Source organism: Oncorhynchus masou, chromosome 10 (assembly GCF_036934945.1).
Source record: "Oncorhynchus masou masou isolate Uvic2021 chromosome 10, UVic_Omas_1.1, whole genome shotgun sequence".
In the NCBI taxonomy this organism is placed as follows: domain Eukaryota; kingdom Metazoa; phylum Chordata; class Actinopteri; order Salmoniformes; family Salmonidae; genus Oncorhynchus; species Oncorhynchus masou.
Window position 1 is genome coordinate 33,470,539 of NC_088221.1, and position 12,432 is coordinate 33,482,970.

The 12,432-nt window shown below is 42.2% G+C and overlaps 1 protein-coding gene across 2 annotated transcripts in view; it reads left to right on the forward strand.

The window, feature by feature from the left end:
• Positions 1-3,700, forward strand: part of LOC135547557 (SEC14 domain and spectrin repeat-containing protein 1-like) — a 59,821-nt gene extending 56,121 nt beyond the window's left edge. For both annotated transcript variants that reach the window (XM_064976664.1, XM_064976666.1), the window contains exons 18-20: positions 1,307-1,498; positions 1,802-1,932; positions 2,093-3,700. In XM_064976664.1, coding sequence (XP_064832736.1) covers positions 1,307-1,498; positions 1,802-1,932; positions 2,093-2,396 — 627 coding nt within the window. In that variant the 3' untranslated portion in view covers positions 2,397-3,700. The remainder of the gene's footprint in view (positions 1-1,306; positions 1,499-1,801; positions 1,933-2,092) is intronic.
• Positions 3,701-12,432: the final 8,732 nt, after the last annotated feature.

Sequence of the window (12,432 nt, forward strand, 5' to 3'; positions counted from 1 at the left end):
TTCTTAATGTGTTTGAGCCAATCAGTTGTGTTGTGATAAGGTAGGATTGGTATACAGAAGATAGTCCTATTTGGTAAAAGACCAAGTCCATATTATTGCAAGAACAGCTCAAATAAGCAAAGAGAAACGACAGTCCATCATTACTTTAAGACATGAATGTCAGTCAATCTGGAAAATGTCAAGAACTTTGAAAGTTTCTTCAAGTGCAGTTCCAAAAACCCTCAAGCTCTGATGAGGACCACCACAGGAAAGGAAGACCCAGGGTTACATCTGCTGCAGAGGATGGGCTCATTGGAGTTACCATCCTCAAAAATTGCAGTCCAAATAAATGCTTCACAGAGTTCAAGTAACAGACACAACTCAGCATCAACTGTTCAGAGGAGACTGCATGAATCAGGCCTTCATGGGCGAATTGCTGCAGAGACACCATTACTTAAGGACTCCAATAAGAAGAAGAGTTGCTTGGGCCAAGAAACACGAGCAATGGACATTAGACTGGTGGAAATCTGTTCTTTGGGCTTTGAGTCCAAATGTAAGATTTTTGGTTCCAACCGCCGTGCCTTTGTGAGACGCAGAGTAGGTGAACGGATGATCTCCGCATGTTTGGTTCCCACCGTAAAGTATGGAGGAGGAGGTGTGATGGTGTGGGGTTACTTTGCTGGTTACACTGTCTGTGATTTATTTAGAATTCAAGTCACACTTAACCAGCATGGCTACCACAGCATTCTGCATCGATACGCCATCCGATCTGGTTTCCGCTTAGTCCCACTATCATTAGTTTTTTAACAGGACAATGACCCAACACACCTCCAGGCTGTGAAAGGGCTATTTGACCAAGAAGGAGAGAGATGGAGTGCTGTGTCAGGTGACTTGGCCTGCACAATCACCCCACCTCAAACCAATTGAGATGGTTTGGGATGAGTTGGACTGCAGAGTGAAGGAAAAGCTGGCAACAAGTGCTCAGAATATGTGGGAACTCTTTCAAGACTGTTGGAAAAGCATTCCAGGTTGAGAGAATGCCAAGAGTGTGCAAAACTGTCATCAAGGCAAAGGGTGGATACTTTGAAGGATCTGAAATCTAAAATATATTTAGATTTGTTTAACACTTTTATGGATACTACATGATTCCATATGTGTTATTTCATAGTTTTGATGTCTTCACTATTTTTCTACAATAAATAAAATAGTAAAGTTTTGACTGCTACTGTATATAGATTTCTTTGTTAGAAGAGTACTATATTTCCCTTGACGGTATTGTGTTAACTAGGTATTGTGTTAACCTGGCTCTCTCTTTCTCTGTGTCCAGAGCACCTATGACTACGGCCGTCAGCTGCTCCAGGCGACGGTGGTGTTGTGTCAGTCTCTACGGTGCTCCACGCGCTCCTCTGGTGACACCCTCCCACGCCTCAACCGGGTCTGGAAACAGTTTACTGTCACCACTGAGGAGAGGGTCCATCGTCTGGAGATGGCCTGCTCCTTTCACACCGCAGCTGAGAAGGTAGGAAAAGAATGACAGTTATGAAAATGAAACCTTATATTATCAGGAAGATGTTAATATATTATTGAATTACCTTTGTGACAGCCAAATAATACCTCTTCTTCTTAGAAAATATTGCAAAGGTTTTGTCTTCTTTGTGCTCTAGTCAGTGAGCCCTGTTGTTTGGAAGTGTTGAATTATTGGGATATGCATGTATGCCACTTAACAGATACTTATCTAAAGTGACTAACAGTTCAGTGAGTACATACTTTTTTGTTGACGGTCCTCTTCTGTTTCCATTCCCTCCTGTCTCCTCCATCCCAGGTGCTGGTCCAAGCCAGCCCAGACCAGTGTGATCTCCCAGTCGAGGTGGAGCAGGAGACCTATGAGGAGGTGGAGACAGTGGGGAAGGCTCTACTGGACAGACTCACTGTCCCTGTTATATTCCCAGACGGGTAAGAAACAATGGACATTTCACACTGAGACATGCCTGGCTTTACCAAGATGCCAGATCGAATGATGCATGCCATTTTGATCATGGACTGTCAATCCTTGTATCCATTCCCCAACCTATGACCCTGCTGAGTCCTTGTGCCCCTTTGGTCCCCCCTTCAGGAGCGAGCAGTACTTTGGCAGTCCTGGAGACATGGCGTCCTCTGCTGAACACATCCGGGACAAGATGAAGCTGGTGGAGGACAGGAAACTGACTCTGCACGAGGAAGATGAAGAGGATGAAGACATTGAGCAGCTACCGTATCAGCAGCTACAGTATGAGCAGATACATGACCAGGACGAAGAGCTACACAATGATGAAGAACTACAAGACGACCAGGAACTAAATGATGAAGAACTACAGGATGTAGACAATGAACTACAAGATGGGGAGGAACTAGAACTGGAGAACAAGACGGACACTTAGGAATGCTAATGGAGCTCTTATAACAGCTTGCCTGGTCCCAGATCAGTTTGTGCTGTCTTGCCAAATCCTATGGCCAGTGGCGTGACAATAACCATAGCAGTTGACAAGAGAGCATAAACAGATCTGGGGCCAGGCTGCAGACCTATAACAGCATCAACTAGCAGTCCACCAGACATTGAGGACAGGAAAGGACACCTCTGACCTTCGACGTTAAGCCTACACAGCACCTGACCATCCAGATCTCTAGAATCCCGTTAATCTCCCGGTGTGACCGCATTCCTTCCATCTCGGTTGTACTCTGCCTCGTCCAGCCATATGAATTTACCAATAGCAGTTAAAGATAGAATATGGTCCTCTAGGATCCACTTACATTGCTTACAATGCATGCCATGGAGAAGAGAGGAGAGGAGGAGGGAAACAAAAGAAAGAAACTGAAAGCACTGACTGGAATGAAGTCTGAAATTGACTATTTCCCTTAAAGCTTTACCTTGCCTGTCCGGGACTCTGAATTTGTGTTCACGCTGATCTTGGCCTAGGGGTTGTTTTAACCCAGGGTTAAGGTTAGGCCTGGGTTAAGAACACGTAGTGTGAAAAGCCCTTTAAGACAGGGAACTCAAGCGTTTACATGGTTCTACTAAACCCTCTAGAGTGTACAGAAAGCAAAGCACCATCTGTCTCTCTCCTTGTATTTACCTTACCGGTGCATTAGAGTTTCTAGGCCTTTCTCTTTCTTGTCAAACTGCCTTGTTTGACTATTTTATATTTTCCCTCTGTTGTTTTTTGTTCGCAATACTTTCAAGTGGTTTCTGGAAGAAGAAAAACAAGTGTAAAAAGCTGTGCCAATATGTAAATCTATTCTCATTCTCAATGCCTTTGAATTTGGCACTAACTTCCCAGCCCACTGTTTCCGGTATAGACGGACTGTTGTATATTACGAGGATGGATGGGTGCAGTCAACCAGTCACTTGTGTGCATCAAGTTAAAATGTCTAATCAGACCTTTGTTATAAACCTAGATTAGAGTGGTAGATCCAAGGCTTTGTTTTTATTCATAAAATGTGATATGAGAATTCTGCTTCATCTCTTCATAATTGTCATTCTAATGTATACATACAGTACATATGCCTTTTGCATTGTGAGGCATGCTATTGAAATATTGATTCTGTATTTATTTTGTTTTGTATATTGGTATTTTACATACCAGTCAAAGACATAATGCTTGTGGAGTTTTTAGGTTTGGGAGGCTAATCATGTATTTCTTGAAAACCTGGGTCCTGCGAAATAAACAAGCGAACATTTTAAAGATTTCTTTGAGATAATGTAGTTATTTGTCTTTTGATTCATAAGCATAGTCTTACAAGACAATGTTGTCTCATACACATACACAAGGTATGACTTCAGGCTTCAAATTAATTTGACACATCATGAAAAGCAGGACCGGACTACTTGGGGCCCTGGGGCATATTTACACATTTTTGCCATGAGGCTGAGAGAACATGTTGCAGTTTTAAAGCTAATATCCTATTCAAAAAATAAATGCCATGATGCTGAGAGAATATTGCAGTTCCTGCAATTATACACATTTTGACAAAATAAATCCAAATTGGTTTGGGGGCCCACCTGCGTGCCCTTTTGGTAATTTGGCCCTGATGAAAATATTATTTTATAGAATAACTTAAATTTACCGGTTGTTGTCATATTAAATAGGATATTTGAAAGTTTTCAATAAAGCTGCCCAGTTGTCAGAGCAGCCATGCATTCACATATCTTCAAGGTGTGTACTCACAGTAGCCGCTGGGTGGTGCAGATTAGACTGAGCTATGCAAAAACATGTTACCTCAAGAACAGCTCCTCATGAATAAAGGGTATGGGCATCATAAAATAACCTTCCCTAATAATGGCATAAACCATTCACACCTTTAACGGTAAATTCTCAACAGTCATTGGTAACTCACTTCAAATTAAATGCTATTACACATTACAATGGTAAACAATGAACACTTTACTCAAAACAAAGACATCATTAACATTAGCATTTATATTCAAACAATGAATACACCCCTTAGCCTGAATGACAATTTGGCGCGCAAACTCCTGAATTTATCAGCGTTCGCTTTCCTGGAAGTCTGGGAGCCAGCAGTTCACACAACGGTTGAAGGGAAATACACACATCGTGAGTCATCTTCAAAACTATCATACCATCTTTCGTTTTCTAACCATTCCACTACAAACACAACTTTCAAGGTATCAAAGCAATGGAGTTGTTCAGCATTGCTTTTTGTAAATGTCAACACGACTTCATTCAGTAGCCTAGCATCCATATACTGTATATCCAGATGATGTTCTAACCGCTAGAACGGGGGAGGCCCGTAGCCTGCTTATCTTCAGAGCCTAGGGCAAAACTGCGAAAGATATGGTTGCTGTAATGTTGGACCATTGAAAACAAGCAATATTGCTTATTTATTATAAATGCTTCTTCAGTATTTAAGGGGGTGTTTGAAGGTTATATTTGTGGATCTAGGCCAGAGCTCCCTAACTGTCGGCCCGCATTAATCATTGTTGGACATAAAAGACCATATAAACACCAAATCAGCTCCAAGTGATTTTAATTTAGGATGTCTGGTCCCAAGTATTCCCACTAAATACAGAGACACATCTGATCTCATACAAATGTAAGCATGGTTTAAAATTATGTTTTAGGGAAATATTATATTTGTTCTTCTTGGGAATTTGCTGTATACACATCATTTGTAATTATGTTCCTGGGTTTTGCCGAAATTCTCCCCCTGCCAGAATCCCCCTCCTTACGTGAACACGCACAAACTCAATTCTTCATTGCTGCGATTTGCCTGCTAGTTAAGATTTCTGCTCTTTACTCCGTTGTCAGTTTAGCCTACATTTTACGGATCTTAGTAGCAGAAAGCATTTTTTATGTCCTTCAAGGCAGCAGTCAATGATCACATTAGGCTGCATTTAATTTAATGTTTATGGCGGTTTGATCGCCGGGGAGGCACGAGTAATATCTGCAGTTTTCGGTTTGGCCATTTGTTTCAAGTGTATTAGTCTATAAATAAATATATTTGCCAAAATTCGTTATCTCTCACATGTTTTATTCGACAAGTAGTTGTTCTGAAATGTTTATTGCCTACATTTTACTCCCTCCTCTATGTTTAATACAACACCCATACATTCATTATTAATTTCGGTTGCTTTCAGTTACTTTCTATAGAACAAAACGGGTTGCCTATCCTGAGTGAAGTTTGTTCTATAGAAAGTATTTGACTCTGGTGTGTGCCATAGAAAGTATTTGACTCTGATGTGTGCCATAGAAAGTATTTGACTCTGATGTGTGCCATAGAAAGTATTTGACTCTGATGTGTGCCATAGAAAGTATTTGACTCTGATGTGTGCCATAGAAAGTATTTGACTCTAGCCACACAATTAAGGAAATTAGAAGGGGGGCGGGATTTTCGATAGGCAAGAACCCCCCCTCTAAATTCCTTAATTGTGTGGCTAGAGTCAAATACTTTCTGTGGCACACACTACTGGTCAACATGAGCTACCAAAATGATTCAGAAGTGTGCCAGGCCTTGCAGTCCCAAGATAGATTGACAGCTGCCTTGAAGGACACACATAAAAATAAAATTCTGCTACTAAGATCAGTGAAATGTAGGCTAAACTGACAACGGAGTGAAGAACAGAAATCTTAACTAGCACGCAAGTCACATCAATGATTTTCGGCACAACACCTGGCAGCTAACATCGTGAGTCTGTGCATTGGTTGGACAAAGGGTGTCCAGAGGACTCGGGGTGCCCAACCAACACAGAGACTCCCTATGTTGTGTACCAAATCTAGGTGCAGGGCAGGCTCTGGCTGCTTAGCTTCATCTGTGAACCAGCAGAGGGAGTAGGGTTTTTTGGTGGCTTTTGTACTACCAGTTCTTCAATTGTTCATGTCTATTGTTATTTTGTGAAGCCATAGTAACTATTATAGAAAGAAAGAGACACTTTCTAATAAACAAATATGCCTATTTATTTTCAGACATCAAACATATTCAAAGTGAGCTTTGTAACACACAACAAACAAATATTCCACCACATGGGGGTGATGGTGATACTGTTAATTAAGTTACAATGTTTGAATCCATCCAACCCAGTACCTTTTAAATCTTGAAGGTGATAGATGTTGCTGTAGCTGTTCTCAATGCTTATAATGACATGAAGCTGATGGTGAGGCTATATTTAACCCTCTCTGATTTCTCTCAGCTGGAACGGGCTGCTCAGATTGTGCGTCCCAAATGATGACATATCCCCTTTATACTATTGACCAGGGCCCTAAAGGGAATATGGTGCCTTTTGGGCTGCTCAGAGAGATGGCAGCTGGGACAGAATTATCAGGAGACCCCAGCAGATGGCTGGGTGGGGTGAGGGAGGCCTTCCAGGTCCTCCCAGTCTGTCCTGGGCTATGCCCAAATCGGCTGATTTGTGTGTGTGTCTACTCAACTTGACTGATCTGTCTGTGTGTCTCTGTGTCTGTCTGTGTGTGTGTATGTGTGCCCCTGACTCGGCTGATCTTGCAGTGTCTTACTTTCTCAGCTGTTTCTTTAACTTCTCTAACAGCTGCCGCCTGCCCGCAACACTAGTCCATGACAGACCTGGGTTCAAATACTATTTGAAATAATGAAAAACATTTTAGCTGTGGTTGATTGAGCTGGCTTGTTGCTTTGCAAACCCTTGTCTTGCACCCCCCGAGATCCCAAAATCTGGCACACCCGGCAGGAAAATGCAAAAAATATTTGTAGATTTAAATTAGTAACCTATTTGAACTCAGGTCTGAGTGTAGTGTCATTGGTTAAGCATGACATGCAGATCCAAGTAGTCCTGTTAACAATTACAACACTTCTTCAGGCTCCCTGGCATGCCTTTGAGTAGGCTACATTTCACACAAATGTCTTCCCTTAAGTATCTGAGTCAGGCACTGTTGTTTGGCAGTGGCATATACACACACACAGTGACGTCCCGCAATGTACAGTTGAAGTCGGAAGTTTACATACACTTAGGTTGGAATCTTTAAAACTCGTTTTTCAACCACTCCACAAATTTCTTGTGAACGAACTATAGCTATGACAAGTCGGTTAGGACATCTACTTTGTGCATGACACAAGTAATTCTTCCAACAATTGTTTACAGACAGATTATTTAACTTATAATTCACTGTTCCAGTGGGTCAGAAGTTTACATACACTAAGTTGACTGTGCCTTTAAACAGCTTGGAAAATTCCATAAAATTATGTCATGGCTTTAGAAGCTTCTGATAGGCTAATTGACATCATTTGAGTCAATTGGAGGTGTACTTGTGGATGTATTTCAAGGCCTACCTTCAAACTCAGTGCCTCTTTGTTTGACATCATGGGAAAGTCAAAAGAAATCAGCCAAGACCTCAGAAAAAATATTGTAGACCTCCACAAGTCTGGTTCATCCATGGGAGCAATTTCCAAATGCCTGTACCACATTCTTCTGTACAAACAATAGTATGCAAGTATAAACACCATGGGACCATGCAACCGTCATACAGCTCAGGAAGGAGATGTGTTCTGTCTCCTAAAAATGTACGTACTTTGGTGCGAAAAGTGCAAATCAATCCCAGAACAACAGCAAAGGACCTTGTGAAGATGCTGGAGGAAACAGGAACAAAAGTATCTATATCCACAGTAGAATGAGACCTATATCGACATAACCTGAAAGGCCGCTCAGCAAGGAAGAAACCACTGCTCCAAAACCGCCATAAAAAAAGCCAGACTACAATTTGCAACTGCGCATGGGGACAAAGATCATACTTTTTAGAGAAATGTCCTCTGGTCTGATGAAACAAAAATAGAACTGTTTGGCCATAATGACCATCGTTATGTTTAGAGGAAAAAGGGGGAGGCTTGCAAGCCGAAGAACACCATCCCAACCTTGAAGCATGGGGGTGGCAGCATCATATGTTGTGGGGGTGCTTTGCTGCAGTTGGGACTGGTGCACTTCACAAAATAAATGGCATTATGAGGACGGAAAATTATGTGGATATATTTTATTTTTACCTTTATTTAACTAGGCAAGTCAGTTAAGAACAAATTCTTATTTTCAATGACGGCCTAGGAACAGTGGGTTAACTGCCTGTTCAGGGGCCGCCCCATTGTAGCAACATCTCAAGACATCGGTCAGGAAGTTAAAGCTTGGTCATAAATGGGTCTTCCAAATGGACAATGACCCCAAGCATACTTCCAAAGTTGTGGCAAAATGGTTAAGGACAACGAAGTAAAGGTATTGGAGTGGCCATTACAAAGCCCTGACCTCAATCCTATAGAAAATTTGTGGGTAGACTTGAAAAAGTGTGTGCGAGCAAGGAGGCCTACAAACCTGACTCAGTTACACCAGCTGTGCCATAAGGAATGGGCCAATATTCACCCAACTTATTGTGGGGAGCTTGTGGAAGGCTAACCGAAGCGTTTGACCCAAGTTAAACAATTTAAAGGCAATGCTACCAAATACTAATTGAGTGTATGTAAACTTCTAACCCACTGGGAATGGGATGAATAAAATTAAAGCTGAAATAAATCATTCTCTCTACTATTATTCTGACATTTCACATTCTTAGAATGAAGTCGTGATCCTAACTGACCATAGACAGGGAATTTTTACTTGGATTAAATGTCAGGAATTGTGAAAAACTGAGTTTAAATATGTTTGGCTAAGGTGTATGTTAACTTCTGACTTCAGCTGTAAATACTGAACAGTGGTTTTATTCTCTAGTTGATGGAGCATTTATACCCAGTTTGAAACCCAGTTTGATTATTCACCTCCTCCACAGTGCTGCCCATTACAGACAGTCCTTCAGTCCTTTAGCCTTGGCATGCATTCCATCTAAGCTCCTCTGTCAAGGCTCAGGAGAAGATCCAGATGCAGACAGTTTCTAAGCAACAAAAGTTTAAAAAACAGGGGGCAGGCAAATGACAGGTTAAGGGCATGCAGAGGTGTCGGCGGCAGGGAGCCTAGTGGTTAGAGTGTTGGACTAGTAACTGAAAGGTTGCCAGATCAAATCCCCTAGCTAACAAGGTAGAAATCTGCCGTTCTGCCCCTGAACAAGGGCCCACTGTTCCCAGACTGTCATTGAAAATAAGAATTTGTTTTTAACTGACTTGCCTGGTAAAATAAATAAATAAAAATAGGTCAGTAGAGCAGAGTTTGAAAGGTAGAGGACGGCAGTCAGGTTAGGCAGAGGTCAGTAATCCAGGGTGGTGTGACAATGGCAGTCAGGTCAAGGCAGGCAGAATGGTCAAAAACAGGAACTAGAGAAAGACAGGAGCACGGGAAAACAAATGGTAGGCTTGATGAAACACAACGAACTGGCAACAGACAAACAGAGAACGCAGGTATAATTATACTTGGGAAAATGGGCAGTGGGTGGAGACAAGCACAAAGACAGGTGAAACAGATCAGTTTGACACCCTCCTATACAAAATAGTACAATTATTATATTGCACATTATAACTGTACTTTGTGGACATTTTGCATCTTGTCAAATATATCAAATAATGTTTCTACGCACGACATACTAGTAAGATGGGTAGATGATTTAAGTAGTTGTACTGTACACTGGGAAGTTTTGCATTTTGTCTACACAGAAAAATGTGTGCTGTGTTGTTATAAAAGTTGTTGATTTGATATGAAATGACCTCGGTGATCTCTGGTATCCTGAGGCCCATGGTAACAATGGCTTTATCATTTGGACACACACACACACACACACACACACACACACACACACACACACACACACACACACACAACATATGCACACACAGACACACTCATATCTATTGTGGTTGTTGTTTGTTTGTTTGTTTCTCCAGTTTACAGTAGATATACAGTATGTCACTGCACCTTAGGAGAGTAACACATACTTCTCACTATTGGATCTATTGATGTACTCCTAACTATCAAAGAGACTCATCACAGTTGAGAAGCTGAGGTCTGTTTGTGTTCCCCTGCTGTTTTCCTACTGTATCAGAATCTCTATCTCTCTCTCCCCTATCTCTCTCTCTCTCTCAATTTCAATTCAATTTAAGGACTTTATTTTCATGGGAAACATATGTTAACATTGCCAAAGCAAGTGAAGTAGGTAATAAACAACAGTGAAATAAACAATAAAAATGAACAGTAAACATTACACTCACAGAAGTTCTAAAAGAATAAAGACATTTCAAATGTCATATTATGTCTATATACAGTTGACCTATTCCAGGTCACAAATCTTGCTGCTGTGATGGCACACTGTGGTTTTTCATCCAGTAGATATCGGAGTTGATCAAAATTGGGTTTGTTTTCAAATTCTTTCTGGATCTGTGTAATCTGAGGGAAATATCTCTCTCTTGCTCTCTCCCCCTCTCGCCCTCTCTCTCTTTTCCTGCCATTGTGCTATAGTCAGGGAATAAAGAGCTGATTCTCATTAGGACAATACTAATACCCCCTGACTCTCTGACACTCATACCTCTTTCTATTGGATCTAGTGATGTACTACTAAGTATCAAAGAGACTCATCAAAGTTGGGCCAGCAGAAAGCTGAGGTCTGTTTGTGTTCCCCTGCTGTTTCCTTACTGTATCAGAATGTGCTCTCTCTCTCTCTCTCTCTAGGCTCTCTCTCTCCCGTCTCTCTTTCTCTTTCAGTCTCTCCCTTCCATCTCTCTCTTTCTCTCTAGTCTCTGTCTCTCTCTCTCACCCTGCCTCTCTATGTCTTTTCCTTCCATTGTGCTGTAGTCAGGGAATAAAGAGCTGATTCTCATTAGGACAATACTAACTCCCCCTAGCTCTCTGACAAACTGGCTTGTTCCCCAAAGGGAAAGGGATATTTTAAAACAACCAAGAGGAATTTTAAATAAAACATCTCTAAAGAATGTAAGTTTTCTCAAAATAAATAATACAGACATGTACTGTGTTTGAGAGAGTGGCCAAATATATCAGGTTTGAAGGTAAGACCCAAATGCAGACTGTGTGGAAGTAACAATGTTTATTACAGCAACAAGGACAGGCAAACGACAGGTCAAGGCAGGCAGTTGTAGATAATCCAGAGTAGTGGGGCAAAGGTACAGGACGGCAGGCAGGGTCAGGTCAGGCAGAGGTCTGTAAATCCAGAGTAGAGGCAAAGGTACAGGATGATAGGCAGGGTCAGGTCAGACAGAGGTCGGTAATCAAGAGTAGAGGCAAAGGTACAGGACTGAAGGCAGGGTCAGGTCAGGCAGAGGTCGGTAATCCAGAGTAGAGGCAAAGGTACAGGACTGAAGGCAGGGTCAGGTCAGGCAGAGGTCGGTAATCCAGAGTAGAGGCAAAGGTACAGGATGATAGGCAGGGTCAGGTCAGGCAGAGGTCGGTAATCCAGAGTAGAGGCAAAGGTACAGGATGATAGGCAGGGTCAGGTCAGGCAGAGGTCGGTAATTCAGAGTCGAGGCAAAGGTACAGGATGATAGGCAGGGTCAGGTCAGGCAGAGGTCGGTAAATCCAGAGTAGAGGCAAAGGTACAGGACTGAAGGCAGGGTCAGGTCAGGCAGAGGTCGGTAATCCAGAGTAGAGGCAAAGGTACAGGACTGAAGGCAGGGTCAGGTCAGGCAGAGGTCGGTAATCCAGAGTAGAGGCAAAGGTACAGGACTGAAGGCAGGGTCAGGTCAGGCAGAGGTCGGTAATCCAGAGTAGAGGCAAAGGTACAGGACTGATAGGCAGGGTCAGGTCAGGCAGAGGTCGGTAATCCAGAGTAGAGGCAAAGGTACAGGACTGAAGGCAGGGTCAGGTCAGGCAGAGGTCGGTAATCCAGAGTAGAGACGATATGCCTAAAGGGGGTGTCTATAGCCAGCCAGGCAAGGTAATGTTAAATAAAAGCAGTCAGTGAGAGTGTGGGCTTTTCTCTCTTAAAAGACCAGTGTGAAGTGTGCTTGGCTTTTGTCTGTAATAATATAATAATAATAAATGCCATTTAGCAGACGCCTTTATCTAAAGCAACTCAC